The sequence below is a fragment of the Larimichthys crocea genome, chromosome VII (genome assembly GCF_000972845.2).
Source record: "Larimichthys crocea isolate SSNF chromosome VII, L_crocea_2.0, whole genome shotgun sequence".
Classification (NCBI taxonomy): domain Eukaryota; kingdom Metazoa; phylum Chordata; class Actinopteri; family Sciaenidae; genus Larimichthys; species Larimichthys crocea.
Genome location: NC_040017.1, coordinates 9,029,381 through 9,048,088, shown reverse-complemented (window position 1 = coordinate 9,048,088; position 18,708 = coordinate 9,029,381). Strand labels below are relative to the sequence as shown.

The 18,708-nt window shown below is 42.9% G+C and overlaps 1 protein-coding gene across 2 annotated transcripts in view; it reads left to right on the top strand.

Annotated features, from left to right (window-relative positions):
• hip1 (huntingtin interacting protein 1) overlaps window positions 1-18,708 on the top strand; it is a 55,126-nt gene that overhangs the window by 6,010 nt on the left and 30,408 nt on the right. The window contains exon 1 of one of the 2 annotated variants that reach the window (XM_019268286.2): window positions 1,812-2,417. The exons of the other annotated variant lie outside the window; for it this stretch is intronic. Coding sequence (XP_019123831.1) covers window positions 2,400-2,417 — 18 coding nt within the window. The 5' untranslated portion in view covers window positions 1,812-2,399. Of the gene's footprint in view, window positions 1-1,811; window positions 2,418-18,708 lie in introns of those variants that run through there. 2 annotated transcript variants of the gene reach the window in all.

Below are 18,708 nucleotides of genomic sequence, written 5' to 3'. Positions count from 1 at the left end.
TGGGGAGCCTGAGTCTGGACTTGTAATATGTTTATTTATGTTTATTTATTTTGGGGGTGTTTATTGTGGGTAATCTGGTTGTAAATACATGTTTATACTGTATATCTTTTATTAGGGATTCATGAAAATGTTTATGGTTTATTATTATGTATGTAAATATGAGAGAAAATCTTACAATGGTAGCTGACAGAGAGGATGAGGAGAGGGTTGCAATCAGCAACGCCACTGCTAGATGTCACTAAATCCTTCACACTGGTCCTTTAATCAATACAGTTATGATGGACATATTATATATTATAGCACTGCTAATCAAGCCTGAGTCCTGCATAAGGACCATTTCACGTCAACATGTCTTTACACTAAATCTGGGGAATGTCCCAGACGACCTGCAGGAGGAGAAAGGACTGATTGTGTGGGCTATGGTTATAAAACTGTCCACCTCCAGGAGGACAACAATGTGCTGTGGAGGCGGGAGGAAAAGTGTCAGCCACTTCTCTGGCTGAGGCTCAGTCCACATTTACTGTCTGTCTGTTAAACTAAATCCCTGAATAAATGTCTAATTCTGGATAGGACTTAAACTATAGTGATCATTTATTTATTACAATTATTATATAATTTGTGTCATGATAGATTTCAAACTTATATTTAAGTACAGGACTATAACTGAAGCAGCTAAACAGCATTAAGCTGTTTCACGCTCTGACCTTGAAAAAATAATTCACACCTTTATCTTTTCAAAACTGGCCTATTCACTCACAGTTCACTTCTCTCCAACATCAACAACAAATATTAACACTATCATGCCTCGAACTAGTCCAGAATCAGCAGCTCGGCTTCTAACCAACCACATCACATTACGACGGTTTTAGCTTCCTTCCATTGGCTCCCTGTGTGTTTCAGGATTGAGATTTTACTCATCAATTTTAAAACCCATTTGGTGTCTGGACCCTAACTACATTACCCACATGGTATCCCAATGCGAGCCAGTTCGCAGCCTTAGATCCTCAGACGGGTCACTTCCGGCTGTTTCAAGGTCGAGGCTCAAGACTAGAGGTAACATCCAGCCTGAGGAGAAAATGCTCACTTTTAAATCACTTCTTAAATTAATTTTTGCAGACTTATCCTCTTGTGATGTCACTCTGTTTCTGTGACGGTGATGTTTTTGTTTTTTTTTACTTTTCTTGATCTTAACTCGTTTGGCCTGTCGGGTCTATTAAACCCTTTTTCTTTTTTAAGGTGCTATATAAATAAAAATATTATTATTAGTAGTAGTAGTATTTAAAAACACATTCTTATTCAGACCTGTATCAAAACTACTCTTAAACACGTCAAGCATCCAGTCACTTCATTCAAACACTACATTGTTGCTTTGAGGTGATTTTGGCTGACAGTCTCAGAGAAACCAGACGGGGGCATCAGTTACCTAAGAATCTCTCTCATGGTTTCATGGTTGAAACCGAGCTCCCTCCTCTCTCCTCTCTTCTCTTTTCACCTTTGAAACTTGCTCATTTCCCGTCTTCATGTGTTTTCCATAACACACACTCACATCTGAAACAGGTCTCAGACTTTGTGCTTTACTGAAACACTTACACTATGTCATGGTTTTATCTGTATACTCTAACATATTGTATCAGGATTGAGGAGGTGGCGGGGTCCGCCTACCTTTCCTGTGACTGTGACCCTTTAAAATGATTAAACTTCCTCTGAGAGGATTAATGTTATTGTAGCAGGTGAGGTGAACCAATCGATGAAGCCTCAGTGGACATTCAGCTGTTTTTCTCATTTCCTGGACTTCACCACCACCACCTCCTCCTCTCTTTTTACAGGGACCCCCTGTCGGTCCCCGCACCCCAGCTTGGGAACCACCGAGTTTGAGCCATCCCACTCTGCGGGCTCCATGCTACTATTGTCTAACAGGAGAGCGGGCTATTTGCAAAATAAAGGTAGCCTGGTGTCCTTGCTTTCAGCCGCTATGTGGGCTGATGCATGCTTTTGTTTTTAACGTCGGTCTGATCCGTCGTAGTCCTCCTCCTCTCGGGGTTTTTCCTCCCGGACAGCTTCGGGCTTCTCGGCGGTCGGATGCTGGAAGTGCTCGCCGATCAGAGAGCACGAAGGACCGGGAGAGGGGAGAAAAAAAGGGGACGCGAAAAGGAAGGAAGGAAAGATAGGGGAGCATTTTAATACCAAATCGGGACACATGTTGAGCTAACAGCCCGCTCCTCCTCCCTCCTCCTCCTCCTCCTTCTCTAAATGCATTTGTTGCCTCAATCGCTTTCCCGTTACTAATTACTCCGCGTTAAGGATAAAGCCAGAGGACCTCCTCCTCCTCCTTCTCCTCCTCCTCGTCCTTCTCTCAGGCTCCGAGGATCCTCACTCACCGCTTTTAACGGTGGACCATCATGGATCTCAGTAAAATTGTAAGTGCAGATGATTTTCTCGGCTTTATTTACAAATACACCGAGGCTTTGCCTGTGTGTGTGTGTGTGTGTGTGTGTGTGTGTGTGTGTGTGTGTGTGTGTGTGTGTGTGTGTGTGTGTGTGTGTGTGGAGGTGGGGGGTGGTGTCCATGAAGTCCTGTTGCACACACTCACACACATGCACACGCAAACGGGCTGTTTTGCGCCAAGACATACAAGTTATGCTGAATGCATGCAGAGACTTGTTGTTGTTGTTGTTGTTGTCTGGTGATAGTGCCACCAAATTGTGGTGATGGGAAGTTTGATTGTATGAAGAATGCATGAATGTCTTTTTAAAGAGGAGGAAGACGAGTTTAAATCCTCCTTAAATTCACTGGGAATACATGACAGATTACTCTTTATTCCCACTGTAGAAAACCATCCTATACTACTAAGGACAGAGCTTTAACACACGAGCTTTATTTGTGTCTCATGTCTGAGCTGTGCTCCTCTCCTCGGCTGCAGCAGGTTAATGGAACAAGTTGAGCGAAGCCTTAAAAATGTGCCGTGAATGTCAATTACAGATTGGTATTGATGTGTGAGGTCGCAGACGAGCCTTAAAGACAGAGCTTAACAGCGCGTCTTTGTGTAATCATCAGCAAATTAGAGAGATTCTAGGTGTGAGATGTTGTCTGGATGGTCAGAAAAAAGTGTGGACTTTTAACTCTGTGTGTGTGTGTGTGCTGTGAATGATGCTTTAGACCCTCCAGAAGTGTACTGGAGCAGGTGCACGACATAAACCCAAAGCAACAAGACCGGCCTTTCACTGCCAACATGGATGGATGGCTGTACTTTTAGTTCTTCTGTAGGAGTGGGGGAGGGTGGGGGATAAAAAGCACACCAAGAGTCCCCTTTTTAAAGAGTTGTATCGAAGGAAGTGACTCAAAGAAATGCTACGCATTAATAGTGGCAAATATACGAGCAGGCACCAGAATCCAAACAGGAAACTCACTCCCGGATCTCTGAAATAAATCTCAGCTGCCCACATGAAGTCAGTCGGGGCACGTAGCACAGACATGGCGTAGGTGTAGTGATGGAAAATCTCTCTCTGTATATACTGGATGATCTCCATTCAGTTGCACTTTACTTTATTTGAGATCTTGATGTTATTGGATCTTGATGTTATTGCTGTTCAGCATCGTAGATCTGACAGAGCTCCTCGGCTCTTTGTGTGCTGCTGTGTTTTGGCTGTTTGGCATGTAGTGAGACTCGGTGGTATGAAAACAATCCTTCATTCCCACGCTGCACAAGTTGGTGATGCACAGTAGAGGCAAATACTTTCTGGGTTAAAGAGGCTTGATTGCTTTTTAAGTGTTTTTGTTCAAGAGTTGCATGAATTTTAAATCTTTGTGTAATGGTAGCAGATTCTGTTGTTTTTCATCTCTGTGCAGGAGCCTGGTGTGCTTAGTTTACCTGGAGCTTATTGTACTCGTTGCTCTTTCACATGACAGTCCTGATTTTTTTACAAAACACTACACTGTTTCCAAATGTCAGCTCTCTCTCCGAAACGTCAGGAAGGAAGGTGAAAAGGTATAATTGAACCCACTGACAGTTTAAAGAATGGACAGGGCATGCTTGACGTCACCCACAGGTTCCTGACGAGCTGTTTTGAAACTCAAAATTTGTCACTCTATGTATGCCATGTTAGGAATGCCATGTTGGCATCCATCATCAGCAGACCCCAGTGAGGAATGAAGCCTGGGTGCTGAAACAAGCCATCTGTAACGGCACCTACCTGTCAGTCAAAGCATCCATACTGTTAATTATGCACAACTTGAAGTATAAATATAATTTGAACAGGTGAGTTAAAAAAAAATCTCAGTACAGTTGTCATGAATGGGGAAATTTTCTATAAAGACCAAACCAGGCTGTAAACTGTAAACTGTAATGTTTATTTCTGCTGTGAAGTTGGACTTTTAACATGGGTGCTTATGGAGATTGACATGTTCTGTAGCCAGCCTCAAGTGTGATCAATCAGTCGATTAATCCACTGGTTCTTAAACTAAACTTAAAGAACCACTGGTGGTATGCAAGCTTCCTCGAGTGGTATGCAGAGAAATCTCTGAAATATATATATTTTTAATAAATAAACAAATCTAGAAACCTCTAACAAAATAGTACAAACCTTTGAATTAGAATGGTTAAACTGTGAGATCCCAGGAATGTAATATGTTGTTTCGTTATCATCATATTATCATATGTTCACGCAGGTAGCGCATAGCTCACATACATCCATGATTAGTTATGAACTAAAATGTGATGTGGAGGTAGAATAAGTGGTTCAAAAACTCTACATGAAAGAGAAGTACAGATCAGGAGAACATCTTTCTTAACCAAGTAGCTCTGTGAACTGTCTGTAGCTGAACAGGGTCGACTGTATTTTAACGTCTGTCTTGATGGAAGTACAGTACATGCTTTTAAATATGAGTAATTATTGTTTTTCTCAGTCTTCTGTGTTGTAAAAAATGAAGATTTGGGCTGAAGGTCAAACATAAGAAGCAATTTGAAGATGTCACCATGGGCTCTGGGAAAATATCATTACGAAAGATGTCGAAAGTATCGTATCGATTGAGAACATAATCAGCAGGTTAATTGACAATGAAAATAAACATTAGTTGCAGCTCTACATGTGAAACATCAAACCTTTTAGAGCAGAAGTTATTTCTGCCATAAACTACCTACATTTCAAAACATTTCAATAATAAGACCTAAATTCACATCTGAAACGGGCCTCATCCTCTCGACTGCATGCCATCATGTCAGGGATAGCTGTGGTATTTGCATATTTTTAGCTGGAGTTGAATGACAAACCTCCAGATAACTTTAGTAACGCTGCACATCAAAGGATTTCTTGAACAAACTGAGCGGGCAGCTGCCAGACAAAACAGACCACGGTGCTTCAATTGGTGCTTTACTGTTGTGGCATTGTTTGATTGCTGATGGATCACTGTGGAAGCCACCATCATGTCCTTATATCACGCACACGCAGACTCTGATGTCCATGTGTGTTCAGCGTTTGGGAGTAACGTGGGCTGAGGAGCGTCGGTGAGCTGCACAGATGTTCCTTTTATAACGTGTTGTCGTGACATCACCAGTCCTGCAGGAAGTTGAGCTTTAGAGCTGAGGCTCCTTCACACGAAGCTGCAGAAAGCCGTCCTATTAGGAGCGCCTCATAAACCTGCCACGGGGGTGTCGGCCTAAGAGTTTAATTATGCTGGAGCCCGGCCTTCAGCATACGTGTGTGTGTGCCTTTAACCAGCTGCTGCCCTCCACCTCTGCCCTCAGGAACAGAAGCCTGGTGCTCTGAGGTCACACACTCCGAATATCCTCAAGCTTTGTGTTTTCATGCTTTTTAATGGGCTCCTAAGAGACGGCATCATCCCACTGGGCTTATCTGCATCTTGTTAATATGTTATGAATGGGAGATGCTCGGTGTAGAAAACAAGCTCCAAGGTACTGTCTTGAGAGGCTTGAAAGTGACTGACTTTTCAGCCTCTAACATGTTGCCCTTTATTGTGATTACGCTGACAGATGCTGAGTTTCACCATCAGTTATTAATTATAATGAAGATTCTGTTGATAATGGTGCAGATCAATATGCAGGCTGCCTCAGTTCCCAGTCTACGCAACATGACTTGTCCTAATTTTCCCTCAGCTCTAAATGAGACCGTCTTTTCCGCTACCCTTCCTCTCCTCAGTGCCAGCCGGGCTCCTTTTTTTTTTTTTTCAAGAGGTGTGGAGTGAGCGTTGTATGGGAGCGGATGTTCATGTCAGATGCAACACGTAAAAATGGTCTTTAAACAAGTGCAACACAGAGAGCTCTGTTCAGAGGAGTGACCTTTGGATTCGGGTGGAGTTACTTTTGGAAAAATGTTTGGGCCCAAAATGCTTTTCCATTTATTATCTGACTTTTGAATGTGTTTGAAAAAAAAAAGAGAGAGTACCATTTCATGGTGAAGGGGGGGACATGTACTTGTGTGAAACACACTGTGGTGAGGCTAGCTTTCGGTTTCAAGGGTTTATTTTTGGTCAAGCATGTTGAACCGTGAAGGGAGTTGTATTATTTTCAAGGAAATGGGCGTTTTGTTTTTAGCTGGTTAAACCTTCCTTTAGTCATCTACCATCCAAGTACGCAAGAAATGTGAATATTAAAGGCCAAATTTATATCTTTTTTAATAGATTGTGGAGAAATTCACACACATTAACAGTTTATGTGCATCTTACTGATGTAAACAAACCTTGATCTTAATCAGAAAGCATTAAAACGGATGTATTTTTTTTATTAGCAGATTAAATTATAATGTATATCTGAAAGTAGAAGCTTGTAATGACAAAGAGCTCTGCATTTTAGACTCTTTCAGCTCATTGTTTTGGTTTTACGCCCCACAACCTACTGTTTTGGTTCTCACTTAGCATTGTGTTCGATCGGCAGGCAGCCATTTTTAGTACAAAAGCTGTGATTAATCAACTGTTCGCTATCTGTTCAGCCCCAAACAGCAGACAGACACAGTTAACAACAAAGCGGTGAACATAGTGGAGCATTTAGAAGCTAAGGAGCCGGAGAGTTCCAGTCAGGAGTTGGTAGAGAAAAGAAGAGCTAAAAGAGTGAATGATTCGTAATATCGCTCCAGTTGTTGTTTAATTAATTGATGTATTGAAGGACCTGTGTATAAATTAATGCCTTTTTCAACGTCTTAATGCATAGACACACATGAGAGTAAAGGTCAGAGCATATTCAGCTTAGCTCCCCTGAAAACTACAGTTTATTACCACTTGGGTCTTGTTTGCAGAAGACAAGAAACATTAATAGTAATTCCCATGTGTTAAGGCTGAGTCCTCACTACTACAGCGGCCCAGATTCAGTTTTAGCCTGCAGCCTTTTGTTGCGTGTCGCCCCCCTGTCTCCCTTAAGCTGGCTCTGTCTAATACACTCATAGTTAAAGAGCAAAGATATTCAAACCAATTTAGAGGAGACAACAAAACAGTCCAAAAACAATTTACAGATCAACTTCATGGTTCGGTTTAACATATACTACTTTATGTGTGCACTCTTTATCTTAGAGACATTACGGGTATACAATAGAGTTGTTTAGATAAATTGTATTACATATTTTAAGCAATAAGACTATGACCCCGGATCTCAGGCCAGCACAGTTTTATTCAATGATAGCCAGCATTTGTTGAGTTGTTGTTAGAAACCGTAGTTTTCCTTTAAAGTCACCTGGAAGAGTGTGTCAGGAAATGTGAGAGGGTTGAAGGAATGAAATGTTCGTCCTGTCTGTCTGTCTCAGGCGCTGTCTGGGTTGACTGAGCAAGGTTGTTAGCTGAGGGGGAGTGGAGCTGGGCATTTTTCAGCAGGCAGGCAGGCAGGAAATGGGCAGTACAGGGTGTGCCAAGACAGGAAGCCTGACTGAGTGCCTGTAACCTCCCCACCACCGCTACCTCCACCCCCAGTTCGTCAGCCACAATGACCATGCCTCCACCTCAGCGTTATAGTGCTGCTACATTCAGACAGCCTTGTTTGTTTCCTGCTTTTATTCCTCCCTCCATTCTATCACTGTTCACCTGTACAGGAGCTTTACATGCCAGCAGCAGTGTTCAATTCAATTCAGTTTTATTTATATAGCACCATATCATAACAAGTTATCTCATAACACTTTTCATGCAGAGCAGGTCTAGACCGTACTCGCCACAATACTATCTACAGATACCCAACAGTTCCATTGGTGAGGAAAAACTTCCTTTTAACAGGCAGAAACCCAAGGCTCACAAATAAATAGAGAGAGATAGAGAGACACAGATGCACAGCAGCAGCAAATCATTAACTAACTATAAACTGTAATGGAGATATGGTAACAATAATAACAGTGATAATATATGTAGTGGACGTCGTGCAGGACCACAGCAGCAGCCACAATCCATGAGATGAGATGAGATGAGAGAGAGAGAGAGAGAGAGAGGAGATGTGACTACATCTTCAACCAATACCGTGCCTGACTAGGCATAATCCTGAAAGAGAGAGAAAGAGAGAGAGAGAGAAAAAGGGGAGGGAGTGGGAGTACCCTTGCAGTCTAATCCTATGGCAGCATAACTGAGGGATGACCTGAGCCAGCCCTAACTATAAGCTTTATCAAAAAGGAAAGTCTTAAGTCTACTCTTAAAAGCTGTTGACGTGTCGCCTCCCAAACCCAGAATGGTAGTTTGTTCCACAGAAGGGGAGCTGATAGCTGAAAGCTCTGGTCCCAATCTACTTTGGAAACTATAGGAACCACAAGGAACCCAGCATCCTGAGAGCGCAGTGTTGCCACCCTCCTCCATGATGTCACATTCAGCCACTCATGTTCATTGTACTAAGATCTCTGGACAAAGTGTGAAATGTGTTGTTGTCTGTTGACAGATGGAGTCAGATATGACCGTGAAGCACACTTAAGAGCGATTGCTTGTCCTTGTCCTTGTCCACAGTTTGGTTTGGTGAGACTTCGATAATCATCACTTGTATTATCATCGTCCACATCAGTACAAATGCTTGGCAGAAGGCCATTCAGGACGTATAGAGTCATTAAGCAGAGCACTGGATTCACAGTTCTGTAGGTTTAAATGTTTACTAGGCTGTCGATGGAGTTTGTGTGTGATTGTTTGTCATGTAAACCTTGAAATACAGTTCATATATAGCTCCTAAGGATCAAACTGAGACTTCGGATAACTGTTATTTTAAAACTCCTTTATTATTATTCTCTTAAATTATCATTTATAAGTGAGATGTCAGAATACACGAGACAAAATTTGGACTCTAAATACAGACAAGGACATTAAAAGATTGCTGATTTCATGTTTTTAATTTATTAAAATCAAATTTGTAGCCCCACGGATACAGCAAATCAGAAAAACTGAAGCTCAGGGAAGGAAACTGTAAAACTAAAGGCAGAACCTAACCCTTAAATACTTCTGAACATCAAACTCCTCATATGTCATACATACTTTATGAGTAAATACTGAGTGTGCAGAGTCTAAGGAGGGAGACAAAATCAGTCAGAAATGATGATCTGATGAATCTGTCATGGGTGCTCCAGCTCCTGGCCTAATGACTGGGATCAGATAATCATAATAATGTAACGAAGATTACTTACTCCACTCCCATACTAAATCATCGGGGTCACACAAGGATACTCCTCCGCCTTCACTGAGAATCCAGTGAGAACAAGTGTTTCTGGATTTCCTCTGCAGCCTTTCATTTGGCTCTGGTGAGGTTTTCCACAGTCATTTTCTCATGATTGAACGATACTGGCTGAGGGTTCACCTCATTTAATTTTGACATTAAATGTGCCACAGCGGAGATTAAAATAACCAAGAGCGCTGCCCTTGTCCTCTCCACATCACGGAGTGAACGTGACCGACGCTGATGTATCTCCAGGACTAACGCCGGAAATCAAATTGCTGAGCCGTGCGTTAGTCACATGCCTCGCGAAATCAGAGAAAGGGTGGGGAAATGAGTCAGTGGGCGAGGGTTGTTTCATTTAGCAAGGCAGAAGATGCTTCCTCTCTCTGGGCTGTGTTTACTGGCCCTTCAGTGGACACAGCCGGGCTATGATCAGCATATCAATGCCCTGATTTCTACAGAAGGGGCTGATTGAGCCAGGCCTGACTTAACATGCTTTCAACACTGTATCAAACACTTGTTCAACAGCGAAGCGACGTTTCTGTAGATACCAAGATGCAAAGAGTTTTGTGTTCGGCTGGCTTGTAATTGATTAAATCCTTGTATAAGTGATGTGAGGGAAGGATGAAAGGAAGGCACGAGGGAGGATGTTCAGCTGAGGTCGCCCCCCCTGTGGACGCGGTGATGTTAGATTCTGTCCCGCATTAACCGATGTAAGGAAGTCTCCCCCGGGCTGACCGTTGCTCTTTATCCTCATAATCACTTGCTTCTCACCTCTGATTTAATTTCTCATCGTTGCCTCTGTCAGCCAGTCTCTGCGTGGCCGCGCTGCGAGGATCTAATAGGCCACTGATGCATCATGCCAGCAGCCATTGCCAGGAGTCCCAGGCAGCTGGCACTCTCATCAACCCAAACACAAAGTACAAAGTCTCACTGGTGGGCTAATTGGGTCACCTCGGGTGGGAACTAGTTGCACTGGGAGTTTTTCAATCATCCCTTGATTTTTGTGTGTGAGTGACAGAGAGAAAAAGGGGAAGCAAAACGAGTTGAAATGACACAACGCTATGGTGAAATCTCTCTTTTTGTGACCTGAATGTGACATTAACATCAAGAAACTAAAAACATTGGAGTTAAAGCTGATGTCATGTTTACTGTATGGCCGTCATCCAGATGACAGCGCATGATAATGTCATATTTGTTGTCTTGACAGATTAAAAAGCTGGGCAGAGACGGGAAATGGCACAAAAGCCACTTCCCTCTTTCTGCTAATGTAAGCCAGATGTAGTCAGATCTAAACAAAATGTTTCGGCTATACGCTGTATTTGATTTTGGAAATATTACCTCTCTGATTTCTTAGTACTCTGTTGCCTTGCACTGAAAAGGCTCTGGCTAGCTTCACATGTTAAATGATGGAAAAGAGACTAATATGTTGCATATCACCAATGACATATAAAAATGGTCAGCGGTATCTGTGGCGTCACCCACAGGCCCTGTTGAAGCTCAAAATGCTTTCATGGTTGCTGTACTGTCCTCTTCCAATTCAATTAAAAATCAGCAGACGTAGATCATGGGTGGACCTGAGGCAGGTTGAATGACGCCTGGGTGCTCAAACAAGCCATCTGTAACAGCACCACCTGTCAATCAAAGCATCCATGCTGTTAATTGTACTTAACTTAAGTAATTAGGCAGTCAAAGTGATCAAAGCCAATTAAATGTAAGTAACTGCACCATGCTAATGTAGACTCATTTTAACTTTAAACATTTTGATAGCCTTCAATCGACATGGTACCACGAGCTTCAGGAAAAGCAAAGTGGAGCTTGGTGAAGTCTGAAATTCAGCTTAATACTATGTTTCCTCAGTAACACAAGCAAAACTATCACACCCCAAAATACACAAAAAATCCAAAGCCACTAAATCCTACACACTCTGCTCCTTTTAAAGTAAGAAAAAGACCACAACACCAGAAAAGTCACATTATGAATAAAGCGTAGTTGAGTATTAAGCTGTTGTTTTGCATGCTCTTACAGCTATGACGGTGCGATAAGACAGTAAATAAGTGCAAGTCGATCATTCCCAGCTCATCGCTGTCCAGAGATTTTATTTATAGTTTATATGCAAACAGGAAGTGTAACTTCTCACAAAGCACATGCTCAAACTTAACTCGTCCCCTTGTGGTCTCGATCAAGTTAAAGATCGTAGCCTGGACAGGACAGTGTGAGCCCCGCTCTGTTTGACCTTTTAAAGCACTCAACACACACAACACAAACACACACACACACACACACACACCACACACACACACACACACACACACAGCGTCTTGGCTCAGGTTGTTGCTGCTGATGCAACAGGACAGGTGTTGAACTTGTTGCTCATGTTTAATCAACACTTAATGACCAGAGTAGAGCGTGGACAGCCATCATCGTTATGACGCAGATTGGTGTCTTCCCGTCACCGGCAGGATTACGAGCAGATCGCAGACGATGTGGAATTTAAAGTCAGAGATGTGGAAGCTGCAAGCCAGCTCGACATTCCTCCTGCCGCTCCTGTCCTCACTTTGCTTCAGCGACGCACTCCTGTGACTTGATCTGAATCTCGCTCGTAAATTAGATTTTTGTGACACAAAGCTCGTGTTTGCCAACTTGCTGGAGCGGTGGTGATGAACACTCAGTCGGATTACACAGTTGTGCATGTGGAGGATCAGTCTATTGTCTGCTGTTGTTTAGACAAGACAGGGGAGTTTAGGTTTTGTTTCGAGCCGTGTATTTGAAGGGATTGTAGTTATATATAAAATATTATCTGGCTGAGTTTCCAGACATGTTAGGTTCAAATCAGTCGTATCATCTGGTTGTTTGTTGCTGCGGATGCAGAAGATGAAAAACTTTGCAGAGTGTGTTGGACTTCCATGTGACATCGATAGCAGCCAGTGCTCCCAAGTTCTTCTCCTCTTCTCTCTTCACTTCTGCTTTCCTTCCTTCCCTTCCCCTACCCACCCTCCTGGCCCACTGTCCTCCAATGATTCCTCGCGGTGAACATCCAGTCCTGACAGCTCACATACTGAAGAGGAGGAGCAGACTCAGGACATCTGTGGGAAGTGAGATATGAAACAGGCCTTACCCCGTCCCTGCTGACCCGGCCACCAACTTTCCGTTCAGAGACCGTCCAAATGATAGCAACAAAATGCATGTTTGACTTTATGTTTTTTTTTTTTTTAACTCTGGCGTATCAGACTCAGGTTTTGAGTTGAGTTTGGGTGAGGATGTATGGTTTTTTGGTTTGATTTTACTCTCATGTGCAACACATATGTCGGCCAGATGCTGCTCCACAACACCTTGTTGTGAAAACCATCTGAAACGGGTTAAACACTAAACAACGTGGGCTTGGAGCTTAAAGCGGGAACATTTTGTGGGCTCTTTTATATTTATTTTATCATACAGCAAGTATCACTGGAGAACAAGTACAGGGTATTATTCATGCTAGCAGCTGAAATAACCATGAAATAGATTCCTGTGAAATTCTGTACAAACTTGACATTTCTTTGCTCCAGTACCTGCACGACAGTTGACAGTTAGTTATCGGAGGGAATACATAAAAATCAGTGATATCCATGTTCCCAGAGGATAACTTCAAATGATTGTTGATCCCTTAAAGAGGACCTGCATCACAATATACACACAAGTCTGTTGACGTTCTTTTAGGGGGGAAAAGCAAATGCTGCATGAAATTTCATAAATTGCCTCAGGTGATGTCATTTGAGTCAGCTGGGGTTGAAAACTACGAGTCTTGGCTTGGACGGTGGAGTATGAAGAAGTGAAGTTACAGACCACTGTAGCCCGCTCCTCATCTCAGGCTGATCTGCACCTTGGACTCGCTGCAGTCGAGGTGCATTGTGGGTTATGTAGGGCGTGGGTTATATTGAGGCTAAAAGCTATCCATAATTGAAAATGTGGCTGCTGTGATTGACAGGTGGATGCATTACAGAGGCTTGTTTGAGATCCACCGATGATCAATGTCTTTGACGCATTTTAGATTAGCTGGGGGGCGGAAGAGCAGGACTACAACTGATACCACTGATGTCACCATACACTGTCCTTTCTTTATACTGTCAGTGTCTAAAACACTAAACATTATCTTAGCATTGTCATAACATCTTGTTTTATGGAGTCTGTGACTTGTAACCACAACACTACTGGTGGCTGTTTATATCAACCACTTGCCACCAAAAACACTTTGTATAGTCAGATGGCTGTCAATTGTGCAAGTCAGTCTGAACTCTTAACCGTGTCTGCCTGCAGGATGCAGTCATTCCTGAACAGTGGTGACACTCTTGGTGTTTGTGTGAGACTTGAGTAGACGATACTTTAATGTGAGCTGAAGCTGGAGGGGGTTCAGTTTTTAGCCCGGCCAACTTCCTCAGTAGATTCACAGCACAGACAGATACTCCCCGATCATTCACACGTGAGTAATTGATGGGCTATTCATTTAGTCGCCTGCTCACAGACGTAATGTTAACTGCGTTTACAGACGGCTGCTTTATAAATGTGAGTGCAGTGCAGACAATATATATGATTGTCTGTATTATTTTCTGTACATTTTTATGACCCAAATCCTGCGATTCATCTGGAAACAGAGGTTTTCTTTATGGGAGCATAAGAAGAGAAATCACATGTATTTTTAATGCATTGTGTCCTTTGATGAGACAGTGTTAGCCTGTGTAGCTCTCCTCAAAAGCTGAGAGGAGCTCAGGCTCTCAGCACCTGCCTGAATCCAACTCTGCAGAAATGGGTCAGTCACCCCGCACTAAAATAACTGCGCTGCCTCCTGTTCCCCAGGTGGTTAGGAAAGGAAGAGGCAACTTCCTGAAAGGTGGAAGGGTGTCAGTTTAATGAAAAAATGAAACATTTTTATGTTTTTTGTAAGCGTGTGAAAAAGCTGCGGGATGATTTGTCTTTTCCTTTTTCTCACCTTTGCGCTTCCTTCCTTCTTCTTCACAGGCTGTCAGCATCAATAAGGCCATCAAACACACAGGAGGTTGCTGTCAAAGAGAAGCATGCCAGGAATATCCTCATATTGTCTGTGTGTGGTGTTGGTGTGTGTGGTGTGTGCACGTGCGAGGAGCAAGGTGTTTTTCCTGATTCCCATCTGTGTGTGTGTGTGGAGGCGTTTCTCCAGGGGCGAGGGTTATGTTCAGTGTAACCTCATCTTCTACACATGGTCCTGCTGCAAACGAATGTGTGAAACAAACACAAGGCTACACAGACATTTATTTTATTATATATTTACATGATATATTTCATCAAACACATGAAAAAAAAATGAAGGAGACGGGAAGTAAACAGTAGTATATCTGGTTCTCATTATTTTTTTGTTTTTAACTTTTCAAAAAGGAGATTAGCGAATGATTGTATTATTTCGAATATGAAAAAAATACCCTTTGCAGTGCAAACACTGACTTCACTTTCCGAGCTGTCAACATTGTAAGACTTCACTTATGTTTGTCATCTTGCACAAAGAGAAACAGCAATGTTTGGCTACATGGGGACCTGAAAGACCAATAAAAAATAGTTCGAACTGATCCTAAAAATATGAGTTTGTAGGGTTACCAAGGGGTGGAAACATTTCTGAGAAATGTACCGAAACTTTCCATGGGAATTATGGGAACTAACTAGAAATTGGCGGTTGCATGAAATCATGAAAAATTGCATGAAATCTGGTTGTTTTAGTCAAAGATTATGCTAAAATATATTTCCCCAACTAATTTAAGTTCCCTGTTAATGGTCAACCTTGGACGTGAAGCGAACCGTGAAGATTGGATGAATTGTTATGTAGAGCGACACAAATAGGTGTCCCATGAGAGTGTGGTGAAAGCAGAAAGAAAACAGATAATAAAATGTATTTAGTCATGAGCCAGATGAATGTTGCACCAAAAATGTCCAGTGATCCTGACTGTCCTCGTCACCCCTGCATCTGGGGACCCATCATGAAAAGGGGCCACACACTTCTGGGCAGCGGTCAACGGCTTCCTCTCTCCAGCAACGCGGTGCTCTGCTGGAAGTTCTGCCACGGTCTTCCACAAGCTGCGGAGACGGCCATCCAAACGTACGTAACCATTCCCACTCACGGTCTACACCTCATCTACGTTTAGTTAATTATAACTGATGAGTTCTGTTTTTATTAACACTCTCTCCTCTATCTCTCGACTTGTTTCCCGTGACCCCCCACCTCTCTGTGTCTGCTTCTGCAGTGAGTACAAGGACTGGCCATAGGAACAAAAGCTGATTTAAAACCGATATGAGCAGGATGTGGTAAGGACACACTGAATTATCATATATTGTGGTCAATCAAGCACCAGTTATCTTATCTGTAATTGTAATAGTCCTCTGCAGGTACTTTCAATAAGAAAGGATTAAAAGGAAATAAACATTTTTTTTTCTATTTAACGGCTTCTCATACCAGCAACACCAGTTCACGTGTCCGATAAAGTCCCGTCTCAGCCAGTAAATACACAGGTGGAAGTATCAAAGTTTAGATCACATGATACCACACTGGGTAGTCTCGCAATTGTTCATGCACTTCAAAAGGCTGTCTGGGGAGGTTCCGATCGTCTGTGTTTGGTGGCCCTCCTAAATGAATAGAATAAACCTGCGATTTTCAACTGTCTGTGATGCGCGAGCTAAGGAGCTGCATGCATCAAGCCCACGGTGCAGGATACCAATGCCTTTTTCGTTGGGGCACGTAGTAAAAAAGCCACATCGACATTCGATAAAGAGCTGTTAGTGAGTATTTGTTTAGATTAGCACTATAGATACACAGCGCACCAACGTGTGCTCCGCTTATGGTGAGCGTTAGTACACGATGTGTTTGTAGGTCGGCCCTGCTGCCAAAAAAAAAAAAAAGGAAAGGAAGGCCTGTCGGAGTCGACAGACCGTTTTTTTGGGCATGGCAAGCAAATGTGAGTGGGACAAAAATCTCGTGATTTAAACGGCCAAGCCAACAGGCGGAAATAATAATAAGCCAGTCCTGCGAGCGTTCACTCTGTGAGCAAATCTCATCTCGTTTATTTAGAAGGATGCCAACAAAGCGCTACAATAAAAGTAAATCTGTTAGAAAGGCGTCAATGCGTGCGTTTGATCTAAGTGAGCAGGTCTGGGTCACATACTTGAAAAACAAGACACCCTGGTGAAATTATGAGGGTGGTTTGTGTAAGCCTGTATGAGCTGCACCCCATCAGTCAAGCTTCCAGTTGTTTATGTCTTAAGCAACATTGGGTCGGGCAAGAACGCCGCTGAGCCCGCAGTTTTTTTCAGTTTCCTGGATTGGTGTTGTGTTGTAATTACTCAGAAATTTGGTTGCTGATGAATCAGGCCAGTACAGGAGGAGAGAATGCAAGGAAGGGTTGGTCCCCTCGGACTGGTCAGTGGCCCCTTTCCTTAAATTTAGTAAGTCATCAGAGACAACAGCAGGCCGGCTCAGCGCTCAATGTATGAAAAGGAAAGGAGAAGTAATTGCCAACCCTAATTAACTTTGTTCCAGACGAGGAGGGGCCATTTGGACGAGGGATATTGTTCCCACGGAACAGAGAGAGGTGAAAAAACTAGAGCTGAACCATGCTCTAATTTATCGTGTTTTAATTCAGTGTGTGTGGATTATTGTTTTGTGGGGGGCCGCTGAATGGGTGGAGTATTCGGAGCCGCCCGCAGATGAAATGGTCCTGCTTCGACACTGTATAATTTCATGTTGTATTAGAACCTGCATTACAGCCACGAGGCCAAAACGAGTTTCCTCCCAAAGACACCAAAATAGATTTGCTTAAAACAACGGCAAAAGATCAGAGGAAGGGGGAAAAAGATTCTGATTCGGAATTCACGTTTTGATCACACGACTCTCGTAATTTCTCTGCCCCTTCAGGGTTGCACTAGAAGTGAAGGCTAACGGGAAGGCTGTGCAGCATCTATTACAGAAAAGCGAAAAGGAATGCTCATCACCAAAAGGGATGGGAGTATTCACATCAAAGTGAGTCGGCCTGGCTAGTAGAAACCCAATACCAGCTCCCTCCATCGCGATCATATCAAGAAATTTGTCGAAGACTCTCCCTTTAGTGCGAAGAGGCGTGTCTCTGATGCGGGAGCGGGTGGAGTGAGGGGGTCTTCATAGAAAATTCTGGCTTTTCACACTATGTGCCTCCAAGAACCCGTAATGTAGTGGTTTTGTTAGAGAGCGGGCCCGGGACACAGAAGAAGCAGAGCTATCACAGGAAATGTGGTTTTAGCAGTCGCTCTGCTGATTCCTAAGCCGTCTACTCAAGGGGGAGGGCATCTTGTTGGAGGTTTGCAGGACGTAACTTTGAGAATCAAAGGATAATGTGACATTGTGCAGAAAAAAAAATACAACGGTGTATTTGCACAGCACCTCTCTGAGTGCCTGATATGGGAGTGCTAAATTTTGGTAATGCTATCATCAAGCGTACGAGCCGTTAGACAATAGTAAAGCTGTCTTAAGCGTGCTTTAAAAAAAAGAACGCGTGAGCCACGGAATGAGGGAAATAAAATTGGTCCTTATCACACATGAGAGAAAGAAAAAATATAGTTTAAAACGGAATCAGTCGAAAAAAAAATGCAAGAGAACCGAGACCGCTTGTAATTAACGGTTTAACATAAGTGAGATGATTAAGGATAGATTTATGGGGTTCCTTTGGCAAAATCAAACGAGGAAATGCCGACTAAAAAATTCATGGAGAATCGATAGTTGGGGCCCCTTTTTAGCCTCCAGAAGCAGACGGCAGAAAAACACGGGAGCGAGCATTTTATTGCTGCATGTTTTATGATTAATCTGCGTAGTCATGGCAGCTGATGCGAACCGTGCTGTCTGATTACAGAGCCAGATTTTGATTTGATTGGCTCGACTAGTGAGAGCAAAAAATCTAAGAATGCACATGAGCAAAGTCCAAACGTGTTACCTGAGAGATGTCAAGGAACTGTTCATGATAGAGACTCCGATGTTTACGTACGATACAATAGTGATCGAATTTGTGAATATATTTCGTTTAGAATGGGAAACACCGAAGTGAATGGAACAACACAGAGAACTTAAATATTCT